This window comes from Panicum virgatum, chromosome 7N (genome assembly GCF_016808335.1).
Source record: "Panicum virgatum strain AP13 chromosome 7N, P.virgatum_v5, whole genome shotgun sequence".
Lineage (NCBI taxonomy): Eukaryota > Viridiplantae > Streptophyta > Magnoliopsida > Poales > Poaceae > Panicum > Panicum virgatum.
This window is the reverse complement of record NC_053151.1, coordinates 47889802-47911550: the sequence shown is the minus strand read 5'-3', so window position 1 is coordinate 47911550 and position 21749 is coordinate 47889802. Positions and strand designations below refer to the sequence as shown.

The window sequence follows — 21749 nt, the reverse complement described above, 5'->3', positions numbered from 1 at the left end:
GTGCCACGCGCAGCCCAGGGCCTGCCCCTAGCGGCGCCCAGCCGATGACTCCCCCGGGGGGGCACGGCCAGTACGGTGAGAGGGGCAGCAGCCCTTGAGCGACTCGAGGAGCCAGAGACAGATTGCTAGTGATTACCGGGGTTGTTAAAGATCTTTTACCCCCAGTAACTTTAACTAGGATTACTTTCATTTCTTACAACCTTTAGCTACTCTGATCTGACAAGCTATGCTAAGCTTGTCTTGGATGCACTAAACATAACCTGCTAATTCTTTCAAAAAAAAAAGTTTGAGCTGCACACTGGACAGCTAGTGATGACACCACTTGTGAAGGTACCACTGCATTAAGCATTAAGCTAGGGAAAAGGATGTACACATTCGGCACGGGGCATCATGCTTAATGGATCCTACATCCCCGGAGCTGAATATAAGCTAATATCGGCGAAAGGGACAAGACAGACAGCCGCCTCGTGCATGCACGACAAATCCGAGCAACTAGGCATATAGCCCGCGTATTTGCGCGGCTAGTATTGAAAATTCAAAAAATTACATGTCGTTATATTCTTACTTAAAGATTATACTATTTTTTACTATATATCACTTTGTTCATTATCATAAATTATGTCTTATTGTTGGTCAAAATAATTCAAATATGATCTATCTATAATAACAATTTAATTTGTTGAGCTTTAATAATATTATGCATAAAATTATTCTTATTTTCGTTTTATTTTGATTGATGGTTGTTAGCTTTAGTTTTCATTAATAGGATATGTTTGTAACTGAACATAGCTAAATGGTATTTTACATTTATTTTTTCATAATGTCATTGGTGGGTAATTTTTAATTAAGTATAGAGGTATTTTAGGCTAATTTCTCCGATTAACGTGGGAATTTCTACGTCTTGAGAGCGAACGTGGAGGTTTCGTTTGTTGGCTAAATAATAAGATAATAAAGATATTATTTAATCTAATCACATCAGATTAAAAATGTTCAAAATGAGCAGGCTGAGTTGGCGCCACCGGAGAAAGCAAGCACTCTGCCACTACGTTTTGAACGGTGGCCCCACCGTGCCGGGTGCGCTGAACACCGACTCCCATAGTCCCATGCAGGCAGTCGTACTGACCCTTTTGTTTTTGCCCTAGATTAAACAAACCTGGTGATAGTATTGCTCTCGTACGGGAAATGTTTAAATGCATTTAGCTCGGCTCCAATTTGTCTGATAGTGTAGCTTTTTTTTTAGCACGTCTGATAGTGTAGCTTAGAGTTAGAACGGACAACTAGACAGCGCAGAGGTCGACCAATGGCCGACTGGATATGGTCTTGCTCGCTACTCCTATTAGTGCTCAGTTCAGTTGCGACATGAACATACAGTGCCACAGTGACGGACGCAAATTACAAATTTAGGAGGGCTTGATTCTTCCTCATTCTCATCTCCACTCATTTTCTTCATCTTTTTTCTTTTTTTCTTTTCACTTTTCTTCTTTGATTTCAGTGGAGGTTTTGGACAGTAGGGGGCTAGAGCCCCCTAGCCCCTTCTGTAAATCCGCCCCTGCAGTGCCAGTACTGGCGTCAGGCAGTAGTACTTAAATTCATCCACGTCAAAAAAAAAATATGCTCGGACGCGCAAGTTGCCTGCACAAGCATTTCCTTTTCTTTGCCGCATCTGGAATTCAGCAAAGGCACGGCCCGCTGCGCGACACCCACGCCCACGGGCCACGGCCGCACTTTTGTATGGGGCGCGGAACATGCCTGGCACATGACGGCCGCGAGCAGGAACGGGCGCGGCCGTCCGTTCGGGCTAGCCGGCTACAGTAGGCAAGCTGGTCGGCCGGCGGTGCAGTGGAAGGCTGTGTTTAGATCTGTAAAATAATAGTGTTAAAAAGGTTCACATCGAATATTATAGCACATTTCGTTTGTTTGTGGTAATTATTGTCCTATCATGACCTAACTAGACTCAAAAGATTCGTCTCGTCGTGTACATCAAAATTATACAATTAGTTTTTTATTTACCTATATTTAATACTCCATATATGAGTTAAAAGATTTCATATGATAGATAAATAGTAAAATTTAGAGAAAGAAATTTTGGAACTGGCCGGCCTAACTTGTAATGCGGCCACGGGAGTCGCGGCGAGATTCCCGCACCCTGCGTCGGCGCGGCGTGTGTTGGTGGTGGTCCTGCCGCCGTCCTGGGGCTAGGGTCTGGGAAGCCGTGCGCGCGGCTCCCGAGGGAGGTCGGCCCTGTGCCCACTCAATCGGGATAGGCAAGTCAGGGAACACTGTTTCCGTGACTTTTGAGTCTCTGTGGGCCGTCCGATCTGAGATGATGGACATGATTGATTGCTACAGTACCCTGCTACAGTAAAAGGCAGTCCCTTTCCGAACAGTGTTCCGTGAACGGTGCCAGCTACAGTGATTTACGGTAGGGCTCACTGTTCATCCAGACTCAGATCACTGTTCATCTTCGTGCCTTCGCTTCTTCACGTCAGTGAAGTTGGACCCGTGCCCACTGCGGAGATGTGAAAAGAGTGGGAAAAGTGAGGTTGAAAAACACTATAGTATTTTTTTTACGTGGTAAATATTATTCTATCATATGCTAACTAGGCTCAAAAGATTTATTTCGCAACGTACATTCAAAATGTGCAATAAGTTATTTTATTTACCCATATTTAGTGTTTTATGTATGCGTCATTTGCTATATTTAATATTTCGATGTGATGGAAAATTTAAAGTAACTAAACACAGCACTGGATCCCCTCGTCAGTTTTGCTGGCCACAGCGATCGGTGAGTTCCAAGCCATCAGGGCAAGGCAGGCTGGGTTGGTTGGCTCTTGGCTGCGCCTTTGCTGGATCTACCGGACTGTTCGAGGATGCCACGGGTACAGACTTGGGTAAAACGGTAAAACGGCAGAGTGTGGTTTATTTGGCAGCATGAAAATTCTGGAACTTGTTTTTTTTTCGCGTAAGACAAGTAGGAGATCGGACATGACCAGATCACCACACGCCAAGCCGGGCCAGTCCCTTCCCCTCTCCTGAAGAACACGAATCCAGCCTGACACCAATGTTTGATTCATTATTAGTGATCTGTCTGAAAATTTCTAAACGAATAGTCTTTGTGAATGAGAGATATTACATAATGATATCTGTTCTGGCACTAGCAACTAGGATCTATCTCATTTAGAATTGTCACGACGGGAACGAACGCAGCCAGCAGGCGCCATGCCCAGGGGTGATAAAGACTTTTAATATTTTGTTTAGATAATCTAAGGGTCGGGCTTTAAAAGGATCGGATTTTAATATTATTCAATTTTGAGTTAAAAAATTAAAAACCAATTAGAATGGTGAAGAAAAAATTAGGACCATTATTCATTACCACCCAGCCCGTTGACAGGGCTGCAGGACATCCACGAGTTCACGACGGGAACACGTCGCGTCAAAGCATACTACTGACGCAGGGTAGGCACAGCATGGTTATCGACACGACTGGAACGAATTGAATGAGCGGCAAGCTAGCAATATCTTTGCCGCAATTTGGTGGGCGCTAAGCACGCTTGCTCACGCTATCTGACCAATGACGGAGCAGGAGATAAGGCTGCTAGACCGGAGGCCAGGCGTTACATTCTTCAGTTTTGACATCCTCCGATCCGCTGACACGATGAGCGAGGCTGGCAGGGCACTTGGCTCTGACGACTCCTGTGACGTGGGCCGGATATGCATGCAGGGTCAGGTAGACTTGCATCGCCACGCTAGAGGAGAGTAGAGACCGATCCACGTACGTACACGGCTGCTTGCATTGTGGAGCTCGTGTTCTTCAGCTTTAGCTCGTGCCCGCGAGGCCTTCTGACTTTCGGATTGCGACCCTCTCTTCTTCCAGGGTAGCCGCTATCTGGCCAGGCTCGGCTTGGCGGCGTTAAAGAATTGTGAGCACGCGGTCGAGCCTCGGCGGTTTTCAGATGATGATGCGCCACCCTTCTGGTGGTGGTGCGATCTGATACTCTGACCTGGTGTGGTTTGGTCTGATCATGTTCGTGACGTCACTACGTCAGAGGTGGCTCGTCGTAGCCTAGGATGGTGGATTTGGAGTCCAGCTCAAGCGCCAGCCGCGGCTCTGCCTACCACGCCCGTGGTCTCTAGAACGCTGCTGACTCGTCGCCTCCCCTTGAGCTGTGAAGCGTCGTCACGGGAAAGGAAGCCCAGCTGGAGCGCCAACTCAACTCGTACTAGATGACCGCGTGGTACTGTATTAGCAGGATAGATCACCTGAAAATGTGTTCGTCGAAAAAGAAAATCACCTGAAAATGTTTGCTGATCATGGGGCTCTGAGTCCTGTGTTCAAGCAGAGCAGAGCAGATGTGCGCGGTTCACACATCGAAAAGAGCCCGTTTGGAAGCTGGCTGGCATGGCCGGGGGCACCTATCTATATTCCGGAAGATGCATAAGGTATATGTCGCACGGCCTGCTTACGACCCACTACGTCGTTGCCGGCCTGCTATTTTTCCTTTAAATGAGGAAGACACGTTGCCGGCCTGCTATTTTTCTTTACGTGTGGAAGTGGAAACCAGAAGCAGCTACCACGGACCTGGCAGGACATACAATAGCAATAGCAGCAGCGGCAAAGTAATGAAAGTATATTATGCTTGTTTTTTGTTATTTCTTTGAATATGTGATTGTAATGTGTTATTTTGCTAAAGATTTTACGATCAGCTTGTTTAAAATATTAAAGTAATATAGTCAACATTTAAAAATATTGAATTCAACATCTAGGTAGACTTAGTTCAACATTTTAAATATACTAATTCAACATTTTATGTGAAATGTTGATGCAATATGTCAAGAATGTTGAACACATAAACACAATTTGTTGAAATAATACATTTTGAATGTTAATTTTTGAAAAGTATTTAAAACATTTAAATATATTCATAATGGACCTTGATTTGTTGTATAAATTCTAACAAACATCATGGTTCAAATAGAATTTGAAATGTATTTATGGTTTGAAGAAAAAATGAATCCGAAATTTTGAAGTCAAAAGAAAGTTCGTCAACCACTAACCTGCTACAGCTTGCTACAGCCAGCCATGCGCCACCACGTGTCCCACTTTTTCTGATGCAACCACGTGCGCTCAACCAGCCCTCTTCCATCAGCTTTTGATCTGATCCGTTCATCATATTTTGCACGGATCTCAAACAGTAGAAAATGAGTAGAATAATTTCTTGCGGAAGATATATAGGATTTCCGGGCATGGCCTGAAGGGCCAGCCCACATAAGGTGAGAAGGGCCATGACAGGCCCACATAAATACTTCTTCAATCCAGCCCGAAAATCAGAGCGGCCTACTCGGTCCATGCTGGGACCTTGAGTTATTAGGCCCACCTGGTTAAGAAGATGGGCTACGCAGCCGCGACGAAGGGTTTTTCGCGGCCGTTTACCCGTGCCGCCGAACCCCGGACCGCCGCCGCCGCCGCCGCCTACGCGAACACGCGACCGCCGCCCGTTGCGGCAACCCGCCGATAGTCGGCTAGTCCCTCCTCTTCCCCAAATCAGCAGCCACTGCTTTTGGTCTCCGTGCCGTCGTCCGATGGCCAAGCGGCTCGCCGCCGCCGAGAAAGAGGTACGACCGTCGCTAGCACCAGCATCCAGAGCCGAAGGCAGGTCTCCTTGTTCTGCTCAACACTCGATTGACTTCCCGCCATGCTAGGTGCTAGTTGAGGTCGTGAGATTCACCCAGAAGAACGGGTTGAAAGGCTCTGATGGGGGGTGGAAGGATTTCCTCGCGCGGAACGACAAGAAGTTTGGTGATTCAGTAAGCGACCCTAGGAAGCGTTCAAGGGATGTGCTGCTCGCCTTCCTGCAAACCTTCTCCAAGGATTTCCAAAAAGTACATCACTGTTTTTCATTCACTTCGGTCTGTTTGAATTCACTTGCAGCTAGCCTTTAAACACCTTGGTGCTGCTGTTGAGACTTGAGAATTTGAAGCTTGCGACCTTTTTGGTTCCAGTACTTCGGCAAATTGGTGAAGCGTCAAAAGGAAAGAAGTACTGTTCAGCAGTATATGAACGATTTTCCTGACAAGGTTTCTCCCGAGCAGGTAACGTGCATTCTAGACCATGACTATGGATTTTCTGGGTTCGAATTAAATAGAATCTACATCATGGGTACCAAATATCAACTGATCAACACTTGTATTGATCATGCACAATGCAGAAACTTGTTCAACTGACAGCAGAGCACCCAGAGTACAGGAAAAATTATTGCTTCCCATCATACCAGGAGGTACCAGCTTTACTGTGCTTATGCTATTCCACGAATGATGATTATTGATTAAGCCCCTTCACTGATTCTGCACTTTTTCCCTGGTGACTTTCCTTATTATAGCTTATTTATGATTTCGTGCCAAACTCTTAAATAGTTTAATCCAATGTCTTCATGATCGTTAATACTATGTATGGAGTTGCAATTTGTCTTGGGCTCTTCAGAAAGACATGGTTTTGCAAGTCAAAATTCTAAATCAAAACACCAATCTATGCTCTCATCTCCATATTGTACGAATCATCTGTGTTTTCATATTGCTTGTCTGATAGTCGAATAAGAAATTTGGAACTTCTCCGTAACCAGCTATTACTGATATTTGCAGGGATGGAAAGTATTACGGATAGGAGAAGTCTCTAGTTTGGTGAGCTCGAGTGCTATGTTGGCAATTGACTGCGAGATGGTCCTTTGTGATGATGGCATGGAGGCTGTGGTCCGAGTATGTGTTGTAGACAACAATCTTGAGGTAGTTAGACTATTCTCTATAAGGAGTTTATTAAGATCCATAGAATCATCTGCTGCATTAATTATTAGAATACTGTCATTTCACAACATAGTACTTCAACAAAGTCTAATCACAGTGCTGTAAAGTACTAAAGTAGCTGGATTTGTAAAGTTTGTAATCTAGCACAATTCATATTTCCTTGGGATGTTCTTGGTTTTGAATAATGCCAGAGCTTTCCATCCTTGTTTTGAAGTCATTAATCTCTCCATTTTCTTTTCTAGGTGAAGCTGGACATACTTGTAAATCCTTCTAAAGCTATTACTGACTATAGAACACACATCACTGGTGTATCTAAGAAGGATTTAGAAGGAGTCACATCATCGCTAGTTGATGTTCAGGTATATTGTCTTGAACCTTAAGCGTTTTATTTGATGTTATCTCATGGAGGCTATATTCCTTCTCTAGAAATCGCTCAAGAGGATCTTGGCCAAAGGAAAGATTTTGATCGGCCAGAGCTTATATAGAGATTTATGTGGTAAGGTGTGGTTTATTTCGTTTCTGATCTATTTGATGTACCTATTCAATGTGTCCTTTGTGTTTATTTGTACATGATTTTATTCTTGTTGCTCAGTAGCAGTTAATTCAATTTTTACCATGTTTTCCTCTTTTGCAGCCTTAAAGATGGATTACTGTCAAGTTATTGATACAGCATACATCTTTAAGTATGCAAATTTACCTACTACAGCATCAGCTTCCTTAAACAGTTTGTGCAAGGTATTGTTGATGACATCATAGCATCTGCTTCTTATCTACCTCTTTTTCCATAAGAACATTTTTGTCAAGTGGTGCCACTTAAACCATTATTCATAAAAGGGCCTGCCACCCCACTTCGCCTTCCCTGTTCTTTACCTGATCTTTTAGAGATAGACACTCATATATGTGGTGTATTTTTTTCATAGTTAACTTTTTGTTTTAATGGGCTTATTTTTCAAAGATACTGATGGTATGTAACTATGAATAATGCCTTAATTTGTTGATTTTTTAGTGAAAGCTTTAATTTTTTATTCTTTATCATTCTAGTCTGTTTTAGGGTATTCTGTTCGAGAAGGAGAACCACATAATTGCTTAAAGGATGCAGAAGCTGCAATGAATCTAGTTCTTGCAAAGCTTAAGCATGGATTTAATGATCCCATTAAAGTTGCTGCAAGCAGTGTAAGTGCCAATAATAATAAGAAATTCTTAAAGCTCACCGTTACTATTGGTGATGCCACCTGACTTCTTTGTGATTATTTCATAGGTATCTGAATCTGATGCATTGAAGTTACTTGCTCATAGAATACCAGTGCACCTGCCTTGCCAAGAGCTGTGCAAAATTTTCTCTGGGAACCCCAGTATTGATGACAAGGTTATATAAAAAGTGCTGTTATTTGTTCACAAACATGTACCCATGCATTATTTACTAACACCTTTCTTTCCAGATTGATTCAAGGATTCGAGGTGAATTTTATTCGACAAGTATTTCGTTCAATGAGATAGATGAGTTAGAGATGGCTTTTGAAGCACTGGATGGCCAAATGACTAAGGTACATATAAGAACTTGACCACTCAATCATTTCAATTCAAAATTGGAATGGATGGGGAGCATACCACCTGATTGTTGGGTTTCGCTTGCCATCTTATTGGTCTAATACCATCATTAGGCAATCAACGATCTAATTCTTTTTACTTGACTGGAAACCTACAGGACTCTGGTGGGCGACTTCAAAAGTATGTGCTGATGAAGCGCGACAATGGAGATGTGGTGAGTTTCTACGTCCGGAAGATGGTATATGGTCCCCAGCCAAACCAGTTCGAGTTTCCAAAGAAGAGACCACAGCCTATTGAGGATGCAGAACCAAAGAAAGAACAAGTTGATGGGGATCAGCAAAAGAAGAAACGAAAGAGTAAGAAGCACGTGAACTCGGCACAGGTGTCAGTGGTTGAATGAAGAATTTCCGTGATCTTTTGGTTACAGATTGATGCTGAAAGATCATGAAGAGGTGTTTGGAGGGAACAGTTTGGTCGGAGGTTGGCGAAACCAATTTTGGAGAAGGGTGTACGAGAGAAATAGTATCGGTTTGTCTGGTTGCTTAGGCGGGCATTTGATTATTCTTCAATTAGACTGACGTAGTTGGGCATGTGGTTTGTCAAAGTATGCTTTTCGTCAGTAAATTTTATTTCTGTAATTCTGTATGCTCTCAGTTGCCTAGCGTTTCTGTTTTATGGAAGAGCATCGTGTTTCTCTTGGAGCAAAGACCACCATGTTCGTCCTCGCCAGCTGACGCTGCCGCTCTTTCGGCTTTAATCTGTTCCCCGTTTCTCATCTCCACTACCGAGCTCTATTTAGACATTATATGCTGCTGTGAGTACATCATAACAACACAGATCCATATTGCATTTCGTTGTATGAACTCAGAAGCGGAATGAAGGCAAACACATGTCAAAAGCCATTGCCTATGTGGCTATTTCGTGTCAGACATTGAAGCTTGAGCTAACCATCAGCTCTTTAGAAAGCAGTCCCTGCCTCCCTGATGTTGTGACCGAACCATGCTAAACTAGATGGCCAAACGGCGAAACCCAACTGAACAGGCTAGTTTCACCAATTTGCCACTACCAGTAGATGCAATACTTGGAACTTTGACTATAGAGGCCCTGGTTCAGCGACCAGCCGTCGACATGTATGCTTGATGAATTATCACTTCATCAGACAGGTCGCAAGGACGATGTCCTCACTTGCAGAGGGCAAGCGATGGTGAAACAAACATCCAATAAGCAGCCCAGTTCAAGAGTGATAAGACTTCGACAACGTTGCATCCAACTTGTCTGCGATCATTGCAATCCATGCCTGCAAGCAAGGACAAGTGGATGATGGGTCACTCTCCAATGGCAGGCTGAACTTTTGCAAGAATGCAGTCTACAGCTAGCACAGTTCCCAATTCTCGCAAAAAAAAAAAACATAACATTCATGGTTTTGTTTCCATTTAATCAAAGAGTAGTTAGTACAGTATTTAAAGAATGCAACTGCCAACATTTTTAGAGACTTCAGAGTACACTGCTGCAAACAATACTGCAGGGGGTTTGTTTCAGGGAAAAAAAACACGAACTAGAGTATTTCACACAGAAATCCTAAAGGCTGATATCAAAATTAAAAAAAATGACGTACCTGATCAGTACTAGTGAACCCTCTTATAGTGTCACCACCAACAATTGCAATTCCTTTATCACCAATTGGTTGTAATATTAGTGCCTATAGAACAGAAAATGTGTTAACCCCTCCATCTGAATTTTGGATCCAGCTTCTGGACATGAAAAGAAGGCTTTTTATACAACTCCAATCCATAAATTAATACATTTTGCACTCAGCTTTAGTTTTCGCTGGATAATAAGAACCAGCTATTATGATAGAACGAGTATCAATTGCTCAAATACATGCTTCTATGTAACATCATTTCTAGAATAAAGTGAATCAGCACCTGTGTGTTAGAAGGCAAGAAGGGCAACTCAGACCTCCCAGGATACAGAGCAAGGTTTGCCAGATAAGATTCTGCCAGAAGATTGCCGTGAAATTTCTGAAAACAAATGGAAAACCTTCCAAGTAAAAACAAGAGATACTCACGCTTCTTGGATTCCATTGCACTTTTGTAAAGAGAGCCCTGGATGAACTTTTGTGTATCCACAGTAACTGCATTACCATCTTCTGGAGATCCCGCAGCAACACCGATTTGAAGAATGCAATTACCTCCATACACAACAACCAATGATTTGCAACAAGTTGCAGTAGTGAGGGAATCCCATGACCTATTTGTAAGAAAAAAAAGTAATAGCTAACTTCACAACACAAACCCTTAGTATAACTGCATAAATGAAGTCGTGGATTTATACAAGTCGGTGAGTGCTAATTAATGGTAACCAGCACAGATGTAGTGATCCCCAATGTATTTCAATTATTTACAACTGAAGCTGTAATCTTAGGCTGAGTACCACACAATTACCAATCTCCAAAAAACATTGCTTTCACTAAAAGGTGCATGCAATTATTCAGAGCCCAAACTTGAACGGCAGACGACAATTATTAGCACATGGGGGTATTAGGTGAGACTTTCAGAGTTACTACCCTAGTGAACCATCGGCCTTTTAGTGGAAAAATAGGAAGAAATAATATGTATCAGTAGAGCAGTTACCAAAGTAGTTCGTGAAGTGCAGAAGTTGACACACCAGGACCAACTCGTTTGCATTCGACACCTCGAGGAACCACCTATAATCAAATTTAGAATTGAGAAATCACTCAACGATATTAGAACATGGGATTCAGCCTATGAGGAATGTGCGGTGCAAAATCTTAATTCTGACCGGAGAAATGGATTTCGGACGGATGGACAGCCACACGAGTCCGGCAAGAATGTCAGTTACGGATAGAGAAAGGGTTAAAATATCGGCCCTGGACTGCGAACTAGGATTATAGGATATGGAACAAACGATTAGTGTACAAGCGAGGCAAACAGCAAGCGATTTCATGGCTATGCAAGTGCGGGCAGACCTGGAGGCGTCAGCGACGGCTGCAATTCCGGAAACGGCACGGTTGAGGAGGACGGCGACGAGGGAGGCGCCGCCGACGAGGATGGGCAGGCCACGGACGAACGTGTCGTTGCTCCGGACCCAGCCCTCCACCCACTCCTGCCGCGGCCGCAGCGCCCTGCTGATGCAGCACCCGTGCTCTCGCTGCAGAAGACGGAGGAGAACCGAGTCGCTGAACCCATCAACGCAATTTGTGCCCGGAGTTCACGCGGACCAAGCAAATGGAACGGAAACACCCACCACGTCAGAAAGCGGTAGCGGCGGTGAGAAGGGTCCGAAGGTAAGCCGGCGGCCGAGGCGGGGGGCGCGCGCCTTCCGCAGCGCTGGCTGCGGGAGTGGGGCTGAGACAATGCCTCTGCCCAGCTCCATGCCGTTCGCTCAGAGCGGTCGAGGGGCGAGCGCGAAGCATCCGCAGGCCAGGACGGCGACGGCGACCGGAGGACGCCGGTAGTTGGAGATGAGCAGGATGACACGTTTCAAGTGGGCCCGATGTGCCCACGGACCATATCTTCAGCCCATCTGCCAATCGGCCCGGACACTCACTAATCTCGATCCAACTGCCATTCCAAGTGGCCCTGGTGCTGACAACTCTCCCAAACCTAAGAGTTTTTATTATTTGGGACTCAATTCGCAAATTTTTCAAAATTTAACACCCTTATCACAATGACATATGGGGTCACTCTAGATCATTGACATGTGGGTCAGGGTGTTAAATTTTGAAAGACTTGCGAATTGAGACCCAAATTCTAAAAATTTTCCCCCAAACTGTCGTCCCCCAACTCCCCAAGCTACAGGAGAGCGGCCTAAAAAAAAGAAAGATAATTTTTATTATTTGGGTCTCAATTCACAAGTTTTTTTTAGAATTTTATATCCTTATCACAATGATATGTGCCCTGAGTTATTGACATGTGAATCAGAGTGTTAAATTTTTGAAAGACTTGCGAATTTTGAAAGGCTTGTCAAATTCAAAAATAGCCCCGATGATGAGTAAACTCGGTCCACCAAACCGCTCGCATTTTCAAGGCTTCGCCAGCGGCCAACCGGCGCCACCGCTCTCAGCCTCTCAGCCATGGAGACGGCAGCCGCACCTACCCCCGGGCCTCACGTGCTCGTCATCCCCTTCACCGCGCAGGGCCACGCGCTGCCGCTCCTCGACTTCGCCGCCCTCCTCGCCGCGCGCGGCCTCCGCCTCACCGTCGTCACCACGCCCGCCAACCTCCCGCTCCTCTCCCCTCTCCTCGCCGCGCAACCAGCCGCCGTCCGCCCGCTCACCATCCCGTTCCCTTCCCACCCTTCTCTGCCCCCGGGCCTCGAGAACACCAAATCCTGCGCCCCGGAGTCCTTCCCCGTCTTCATCCACGCGCTCGCCTCGCTCCGTGACCCGATCCTCGCCTGGGCCAGGTCGCAGCCCGACCCCGTCGTCGCCGTCATCGCCGACTTCTTCTGCGGATGGGCGCAGCCGCTCGCTCGCCAGCTGGGCGCCGCCGGGATCGTGTTCACGCCTTCCGGCGTCCTGGGCACCGCCTTCCCTCACTCGCTCTTCCGCCGCCTCGTGACGCGACCTGCGGGGTGCGGCGACGAGTTTGGGGTGACCTTCCCCGCGATTCCCGGCCAGCCGACGTACCAGTGGAGGGAGATCTCCATGATGTACAAATGGTTCCTGGAAAGCGGATTCGAAGACAAGGTCCGTGAGTTGGTGAGACAGAACTTCCTCTGGAACCTGCAGGAGAGCTGGGCGTTCGTGTCCAACACGCTCCGGGCGCTCGAGGGGAGGTACCTGGACGCGTCTCTGGAAGACATGGGGTTCAAGCGCATCTGGGCGGTGGGCCCCGTGGCGCCGGAGACGGACCCCGCCGGCACGCGCGGCGGGGAGGCGGCCGTCGCGGCCGCCAATCTCAGCGCGTGGCTCGACGCCTTCCCGGAAGGATCGGTCCTGTACGTGTGCTTCGGGAGCCAGGCAGTGCTGACACCAGCAGTGGCGGCGGCACTGGCTGAGGCCCTGGAGCGCAGCGCCGTGCCGTTCGTCTGGGTCGTGAACGCCGGGAACAGCGGCGTCGTCCCTGAAGGCTTCGAGGCGCGTGCGGCGGCGGCGGGGCGCGGGCTGGTGGTGCGCGGGTGGGCGCCGCAGGTGGCGACGCTGCGCCACGCCGCGGTGGGGTGGTTCACGACTCACTGCGGGTGGAACTCGGTGCTGGAGGCGGCCGCCGCCGGGGTGCCCATGCTGGCGTGGCCCATGACGGCCGACCAGTTCGCGAACGCGCGGCTGCTCGTGGACGAGGTCCGCGTCGCGGTGCGCGCGTGCGTGGGGGGCTTCGGCGTCGCGCCGGACCCGGGCGAGCTCGCGGCCGTGCTGGCCGACGCGGTCGGGGAGAAGGGGCGCGACGTGAGGGCGCGCGCCGGTGAGCTCGCGGCGGAGGCCGCCCGAGCGGTGAAGGAAGGCGGGAGCTCGTACGCGGATTTGGAAGGGTTGGTGCGGGAGATTCGGAAGCTTTGCTGAATTCATGCGGATCGTTCTGATTGAACTACGGTTTTTTTTTTTGGGACGATGATTGAACTACGGTTGTGTAATGATTTTTCAGGAAACTAAGTAGATCCTGGTGTTTAATTCGTTGAGAAGAACAAAACGTTAGGGGCCAAAGTGACTAAGAGGACCACAGCACATTCTTGAGCTTTCGTTTGTATTCGCAGCATTTGTAAATGTAGTTGCAAAGAACGCTTGCAAAATCATCAAAGGGGGCGATTTTCTTCTCTCTTTCTTGTTTTTTTCTTTTTCGATGTGATTTGGAATCTATAATTCTATTATTCATTAGCAATTTGCCCATTGGTCTTCTCACAGTTTTGGTGTGTGTTTACGAAGCAAAGCTGGCCAGCTGACGGGCACATGCTTACGCTTAACGGTTGCCAGGAGCTACCACTCGTCCTACACGATGCAGAACAGCTGATTAACTAAGGAAGCAATTCCGATCACCTTCATACTAGTAGTAGAGTGGGTGGTTGATGCGGCACCCGAACAGGCATCTTCCGACTGGACAAGGGATCACTTTGACAGTTTGACGTTGTTTGGCCGGTGTTCTTTCTTTCACACAGATTCCATGCCCAACGTAGTTTTCAGTTTGATCAGGATTGATTACTTGAAAGCTAAGGTCTTAATAGACCGGTGCAAACCAATTTGAACACTACAAGTACCAACTCACGTACCCAACTACTCACTCTCCAGACGTGATGTGAACTTGCGAAGAAAATACTCCCTCCATACTCAGAAAAGAAAGTTGTTTTGGATAGCAACACGGTCTTCAAAATTTAACTATGACTTCTTATTTTTATAAAAAATTTATCATAAAGTGATATATTTATATTTTTATAAAAGTACTTCAAGACAAATCTATTCATATGGTTTCTGTATTTTGAAACTCAATAACTTAAAAGTTATTTATAATTTATGTTTTCAATACTTTAGCTAAATCTTATTCAAAATGACTTTTTTTTGGAGTATGGAAGAAGTACAATAGAAAACATGTTTCATTTCATCTGATCATTTCACTAGAAAAATTAGCGAGGCAGCAGACTGCAGACCTGTGCGCCGGCTCTCGGGGCTCTCTGTGGCGAGCGTCTGCTCGTGAATCCTTTCTGATGACATGTGTTCATGTACCCTTTCTTGTCGTTGTTTCAACCAAAAGCGGAGCTGCAGAACGCCCAACATTTTGCATGTATGCAAATTACAGGAAGCGTAGGCCATTGGATCAGGGTGCTTTTAAAAAGAATTTTTTTTTAAAGACATCATGAGGGAGCTGCCAGGATTCCTGAAGGTAAACTGCCGTGGGCACAGGCGCACAGCCGCACAGGAAGGTGTGGAGTACGGGAAACTGCGGAAAATCTCGTGTAAATATGATATACCACATCTCAATAAACAATATCTTTCTTTTAGTTTATCATTTTCTCATTTTCTTGAGAACAATTATCAAGCAATTAATTTCAACCCTATTGCTACTGAAAAAAATAATCAGATAATGTATTCAACTTCCTCTGTTGCAAATTATTAGTCATTTTAATTTTTATTTTAACTTCTTTAGATATATAGTTTTTATTATATATATATTATGTTGATGTGTATAATAAAATTAATGTATCTATGGAAATTAAAATAACTGACGGAGGGAGTATGTTCTAGCTCATCTGTTTGTACGACTAGAAAAATTGGCGCGCTAACGCCGCGACTGTAGGTGGTGCGCATGGGCCTATGTTTTTTTTTGCAGCAGAGAGAGAACCAGTCAGAGCAAAGGTAATGGTGAGCGTCAGCAGTGGAGCAACGCGGTTGGAAATTTTTGTGAGGTAACAATGACACGTTTAAGCCTTATGCCCTTATGTCTTGTGGGAGGTGGCTTGGTAGACCGGGCCCATAGTTTATCATTCCTTGGAGGCCAACGACAACAGCAATTTAAAGGCCAAATAGGACGAATGAGAGCCCCTGAAAAAAAAGCTCAGTACACAATTGGCTCTGTTTGCTGTGCTGATGCTGGAGGCGGCTGATGGAGTGGTGTGAGAGAAAAACACTGTTGGCTGGTTGGTGGCTGGAGGCTACTGCTGGAGTGGTGTGAGAAGAAAACACTGCTGGCTGGCTGGTGGCTGCTGGAGGAGAACAGAGACAATACGCTGGATACAAGGGCCAGTCTTAAACTAAATTACGAACCTAGTAGCAGCAAAGGTACATTCAAATAATTTACCAAGTTCATGACTATTGCAAGAAAAAATGAGCACAGCAATAATGAAATGGCAAAGCAAAGACTTGACAACCGAGCCGATGCAACAGAACAAAATATGGTTGACACTGTCTGAAACGAAAGAAAGCAAAGTGACATAGAAGAAACACACAGCAAGCAATGGTTCAGTATAGATAAGATGATAAGGTCCACATGCATACAACACATCTAAAATGGAACAATAGAACTTCATACAGGGCCTATGGACAGGAAGGGAAAACAGTCGCAGTGAAAGAAGGCAAATAAAAATGGAAAAATTCGATTCGTGCCACCACAACTCCGTGAAATTGGGTGTCACGTTCAAAATCATGCCACTCAATGGCATGGATTTCAACATGAAATCCAACTTCAAGAAATTGGAGTGGCATGGATCAAAATGACCCAATAAAAATAATCGCTGAGAGCAACAACAACTGGATAATGGCCTTGTTTAGATCACAACCCGTAAATCTCGTAATCGCAAAAAAAAACCGCCATATCGAATATTTGGACACATACATAGAGTACTAAATAAAGTCTATTTACAAAAAATTTCCATGGATGGGCTGTAAATCACGAGACGAACCTAATGAACCTACTTAATCCATGATTTGCAACAGTGATACTACAGTAACCACCGCTAATTATGAATTAATCATGGATTAATTAGCATCATTAGATTCGTCTCGCGATTTACAACCCATCTGTGCAAAAAGTTTTATAAATAGACTTCATTTAGTACTTCAAATTAACAAGATTTCATCGCAATTTTTTTTGCGTTTCATCTAAACACGCCCAATATGGCCAGGCACAATCTAAAACCTAACCTCACATGGAGCGAACACCAACAGGAGGGCCAAAGGCCCTGGAACCATGAAGGCCACAACACAGAGCAGACGAACGGAACCTAAGCAAAATGAATGAAAAATATCAGATCAGCATAGCAATATGAGTGCTAGCGCATCTTGTCGGCTCCGGCGCAGCGGGCCTCGTGGAGGCGCGCGTGCGCCGAGGACCTCGGCGCCTCCCGGCCTTGCGCAGCCACGGCCACTGGCCCTATACAGGCGCACGTGCGCCGGCAACCTCAAGGCTCCCCGACCTCTCGCGGCGCCGCCACACCGGGACCCGTACAGGGGCGCAAGCACCGAGAATGTCGGCGCCCCATGGTCTGGCGACGCCGCTGGGGAAGGCCTTCTCTTCGGCATCGGCAGCGGAGGCACGCTCGTGGTTTGCCGCTGTCGGATTGGATCCGATGGAGGAGGTCTGAGGAACCCCATCTGCGGTAGGCTCCTGAAGAGGAGGATGAGGGGGACGCCAGCGCAAAGGCCCACCGGGCAGCAACATTCACAGGCAGTAAAGGAGAATGAGCATGGAAAGAGTATCCGGCAACACCGGCAGCAAGAAAAGGAAACAAATGTAGGAACCGAAAGGGGAAGAAACGAACACAATGAAGAAACGTCGATAGATCTTAGAACCCACCAAAGAGGAATAACGAAAAAGGATAGAAACAAAAATTTACCCAGAAAGGAAAGACAAAGATGGCGAGGCGGAGGTGAGGGGGGCACCCCTGTCGAGACAAATGACACAGGTGGAAGGCGACGGAGAGAACAACAATACAACACCGATGTGGCGTAGGAGCTACGCAGCCCCGAAGCAGGCAGCAGTCGACCAACAGAAATAGAAATAAGCCAAAATAATGAAGAGGCACTGACGTTGCTATGAACGGCCCACGAGAAACGAAGACCCAAAGACAATACTGTAACATCCCGAAAATTTTCTAAAATAAATCGTGCGCTAAAAATTTTTGTTTCGTCGTTGAGCTCGATCCCCTTCTTGAATCATCTCCCGCCTGGTTTCCTGATACCCCCAAGGAACCGAGCCGACATCCAAATCTCCCGCTGTCCCATCCCTGTTTTTCTCCCCCGACCCGCGCATCGCGCTCACGCGCGCCCGGGCGCCACGCGTGGCCGACCGCGGCCGCGATCGGCGCCGACGCGCCCGCCCCTCTCTCTCTCTTTCTCTCTTTATTTCTCTCCCCTCCTTTTTCCTTTTTCTCTTTTTCTTTTTCCCATTTTCTTTTTCTTTTCCCTCTCCTTCCCTTTCTCTCTCTCTCCTTCCTCCTACCCCGCGCGCTCGACCCCTCCTCCCTCTCTGCTCCCGAGCGCCGCCCGGCCGTACTGCCTCTCCCCCGCTCCACTTCGGTTGGCCTGGCCCGCGCCCTCCCCCTCGCCCTCTGCTCCACCCGACCGTGCCCCAACCGAGCACGCCTTCCCCCTCGGACCGTGCGCTCGCACGCCCCCGGGACCCCGCTCTCGCGCGCGCTCCCCGACCGCGCTCGCGCGCACCAGCTCAGCGCCGCTCCCTGCCCCGCTCGACCCCGCTCCCGGCCGCTGCCCCGCGCACGCGCGCGCGCTGCTGCTGCCCCCCTCCGCTTGCACTGCCGCTGCGCGCACACACGCGCGCCCGCCTGAGCTGAGCCGCGCCAAGACGACCCGAGCCGTGACTACGCTCACGCCCGCCGCGCCGCAGAGCTCTGAACCACCGCCCGCCGGCCGCCCGCACACGAAGCCGTGCCAAGCCGTACGCGCACAGCGCCGGCGACTTCGGCACAGCACTGCCTGCAAAGGTCGCCGCCTGTCTGAGGCATCGCATCACCGGTACTTGCCTCGCCAACCACGCCATCGCCGTCGTTGACGCCCCCCCCAGTGCCGCACAGCGCCGTGCCGTCGCATCACCGCTCGCCGGCCCCGCCCGCACCGCCACCGCCTTAGCTCGCCTATAAAAGGGCGCCCAGCACCGCCCCTTCGCCCCACGGCCACCACCGCCACCCCAGTCCTCCTATTCTAGCTTGCAGCGCCGCCGCTTGCCGTTGCCACCGCCGGCCACCGCGGAAGCTCCCTCCCCACTGCTCCACGGCCCGAATCAAGGTAGGGGATGGCACCCCTATGGCCTCCTGATGCTCCTTCCCCTTCCCCCATCCGCTACCATAGCCCAGGGCCACCGGCCAAGCACCATCGCTACCCATTGCCGCCGGCCACCGTGGCTAGGCCACCTCGGGCCGCCTCGGGTCGATCCGCTGCGGGGAATCGGGTCCTCCCGCCTCACACCTTCTTTTCCCTCAACCCCGAGGCCGCATCCGCGCCCTGAGCTGCCGGTCGGGCCGCCGCCGGCGAACCCTTTCCCCCTCCCCTATTCTGCGTCGGGGGGGGGAGGAAGAGGATGGGCGGTTTTGCCTTGAGCCCCCTCCCCTTTCCTCTATTCATTAAAGAAACCCCATCCTTTTAAGCCCTTTTGCAATTAAACCCCCCCTTTTGTTATATTCTCAAAACAAACCCCCACCTTATAAATTTAATTACAAATAAAACCCTGACCCTTTTAGAATAACCCAGATACTTTCTAAAATATAAACCAAGCCCCTGCCTTCTTAAACTTAATTACAATTAGGTCCCTGGACCCCTGTTTAGGGCCTAAACACTCCTTTGACCTATCATTTCATGCGCTTAACAACCTCGGATCTACCCAAAACTTTACCACATCTCTCTTAATATAGTTTTGACCATGCCATTAGAAAAACACCCAAAAATATCACTTCATGTCCCATATTTTATGTGTTCCCGATTCGAGCTCAACGATAAATCGTTATTTCTTTGTTTTGATTGTGCGCTTGTTTGTGTATGCTGTAGACCACGGAGTGAACGAAGGAGAACCCGTCAACGAGCCGTACTGTGAGCAGGAGAACGAGGACCAGTTCCGCGACCCCGAGCCCGAAGGACAGGACTTCCCCGAAGGCTACGAAGACGGCAAGTTCAATCCCATCCTTTGATGCATGTTTCTGTCCTAGTTTTTATAAACACAACCCAATGGCCTGTTTTATAAAATTGCATATGTTGTGGTATCCTACTTGTGGGTAAAGTTGCACACCTCTGCAGAGTTAAGAATCTATTCGAATAGTCCGTGCCCACAGTATTGGGCGAGTTACGGTGTGGTCACATAACTAGTGTTTCCTTGGGATGGGCTGGTGTGAGTTGTTTTGGAATTATGTCCGGCAGTTGTGCCGTGTGCTACGACGGATGGGGAGTCCGGTAGCAGTTTTAAAACCTGAACTCTGTGTTACTACAAAATCTGTTTTCAAAAAAAGGTTTTCTGTTAAATGAACCCCTGCATAAAATATTGTTTTTCTGCAAATTAAACCGTAACCTTATCCTTGATTTACCTATGCATATTATTCTGTTATAACCCCCTCCGTGGGTGTGATTGGACTTGCTGAGTACGTTTGTACTCACCCCACTCTTACTTTTTACAGAAGAAGACCCAGACTTCGTGCCAGACGACGCCGAGTAGGGTTACCGTTCTACACCCAACCTTGCCTGTGGAACCAGCCCTGTCGAGATGCCTCCGCTGTCGCAGTACTCTGAGCCCGTGATAGACCCCATGTGGTTTGCGGTCTGGTGTTACGTCGTAGCTTGGTTAATTATTATTATCATCTGTATCGAGTGTCCTCCAAGGTTTGTACGGTTTTGAACCATCTGATGTAATAAATGTGGCATCAGTCTCCTGGGACTGGTGCTTTGTATCACATTTAAGTTTTCTCTTATGAGGGGACGCTTCAAATACAAACCACGAGATTGGTGATGAGCACCTGAGGCAGTGGCGGAGGGCCCAGTGTGGCGAGGTGTAGCGCTCGCCATACCTCGGCCCAGCCCATCGTGGGAATATACATCGGCCCATGAAGAAAGTCCGGTTTACCTCCATGACCCTAGCAGCCGCAACTTCGTTAGTTCGTCCAAGTCGTCCCCGCTGCGCACCGAGGCGTCGCGCGCCCGACGCCCTCGCCCAGATCCCGGCTCCCTGCAGCGGCGCCCTCGCCCTCCACCTCGACGCGCCTGGGCACCTCGCTGCCTCCCAGGCTCCCTGCTGCAAGCTGCAGTGGTGTGCCGGCGCCCACGCCCTCCGGCCTTCATCCCCGGCTCAGCGCCTCGGCGGCTCCCCGTGTCCGCGCCATGCCTGGGTGCCTCGCCGCCTCCCTGCAGCGGCGCGGGCGCAGCCGGCAGCCCCCTCTCCGGCTCCCCGCAGCACCGCTGCGGCCTCCGGTACTCCCTCCCCTCATCCCTCTGCCCCTTACCCTCTCCCTCCATCCCTCGGTCACTCTCAAATCTCAATTACAAAATTACTCACTCACTGCAGTAGAAAACTAGGGAAGGGAAGGCAGCCGCCGGCTCAAGCTCCATGGAGCAACAACCAAGCTCTAGCAGAAAAGGGAAAAGAAAGGCACAAGGAAGAGGTGAGAGAAGTAGTGTTTTTTGGGTGTTGTATAGGATTGGGAACTTAAGCTAATTTACTTTAATATGAATTTGACTATTTATTTCAGATCTAAAGAGCTATTTTAGTCCATTAGGATCCAATAGCACAAACCCAAGCACTCATGGAAGTGAAGTTGGTAATGCCATAATAGAGGAGGAAGAGGTGGTGGAAACTCATTTGGAGGACACCAATACCATCTTGTAAGAGGAAGGATTTATTGATTGATAGTCATCATACAATTGTTTTGAATAAGTTGGAGAGTGGAGATATTTCATCAGGTAGAGGACAACATCAAGAAACATCATTGCCTAGGCCTGGAGATACAAGATGGGGATCTCACTA

General features: G+C 47.9%; 3 protein-coding genes across 3 annotated transcripts; 2 read left to right on the top strand and 1 right to left on the bottom strand.

Annotated features, from left to right (window-relative positions):
- Positions 1–5435: 5435 nt before the first annotated feature.
- Positions 5436–9050, top strand: LOC120681803 (small RNA degrading nuclease 1-like). The gene is made up of 12 exons (XM_039963413.1): positions 5436–5613; positions 5701–5880; positions 6001–6090; positions 6207–6275; positions 6637–6777; positions 7038–7154; positions 7222–7291; positions 7430–7530; positions 7837–7968; positions 8054–8161; positions 8235–8339; positions 8501–9050. Exons 1-12 carry the CDS (start codon positions 5581–5583, stop codon positions 8741–8743), a joined length of 1389 nt encoding a protein of 462 aa, XP_039819347.1. The 5' UTR covers positions 5436–5580; the 3' UTR covers positions 8744–9050.
- A 112-nt stretch (positions 9051–9162) lies between these two features.
- On the bottom strand, positions 9163–11820 carry LOC120681804 (protein COFACTOR ASSEMBLY OF COMPLEX C SUBUNIT B CCB4, chloroplastic-like). Its single transcript, XM_039963414.1, has 8 exons — positions 11611–11820; positions 11333–11514; positions 11146–11245; positions 10977–11050; positions 10412–10593; positions 10269–10339; positions 9959–10042; positions 9163–9640 (listed from the first exon to the last, which is right to left on the bottom strand). Exons 1-8 carry the CDS (start codon positions 11737–11739, stop codon positions 9578–9580), a joined length of 885 nt encoding a protein of 294 aa, XP_039819348.1. The 5' UTR covers positions 11740–11820; the 3' UTR covers positions 9163–9577.
- A 557-nt stretch (positions 11821–12377) lies between these two features.
- LOC120681802 (flavonol 3-O-glucosyltransferase UGT89B1-like) lies at positions 12378–14183 on the top strand. The gene has a single exon (XM_039963412.1). It carries the CDS (start codon positions 12440–12442, stop codon positions 13865–13867), a length of 1428 nt encoding a protein of 475 aa, XP_039819346.1. The 5' UTR covers positions 12378–12439; the 3' UTR covers positions 13868–14183.
- Positions 14184–21749: the final 7566 nt, after the last annotated feature.

Excerpts from the sequence above, each read along its gene's own strand:
- LOC120681803 (XM_039963413.1), top strand. The coding sequence starts at position 5,581 with ATGGCCAAGCGGCTCGCCGCCGCCGAGAAAGAG. Across the intron at positions 7,155-7,221 it reads CATCGCTAGTTGATGTTCAG|AAATCGCTCAAGAGGATCTT; the intron begins GTATATTGTCTT and ends TTCCTTCTCTAG. Across the intron at positions 8,340-8,500 it reads TGGATGGCCAAATGACTAAG|GACTCTGGTGGGCGACTTCA; the intron begins GTACATATAAGA and ends GGAAACCTACAG.
- LOC120681802 (XM_039963412.1), top strand. The coding sequence starts at position 12,440 with ATGGAGACGGCAGCCGCACCTACCCCCGGGCCTCACGTGCTCGTCATC.
- LOC120681804 (XM_039963414.1), bottom strand. The coding sequence starts at position 11,739 with ATGGAGCTGGGCAGAGGCATTGTCTCAGCCCCACTCCCGCAGCCAGCG. Across the intron at positions 11,246-11,332 it reads GCCGTCGCTGACGCCTCCAG|TTCGCAGTCCAGGGCCGATA; the intron begins GTCTGCCCGCAC and ends CTATAATCCTAG. Across the intron at positions 9,641-9,958 it reads GGTTCACTAGTACTGATCAG|GCATGGATTGCAATGATCGC; the intron begins GTACGTCATTTT and ends CCTTGCTTGCAG.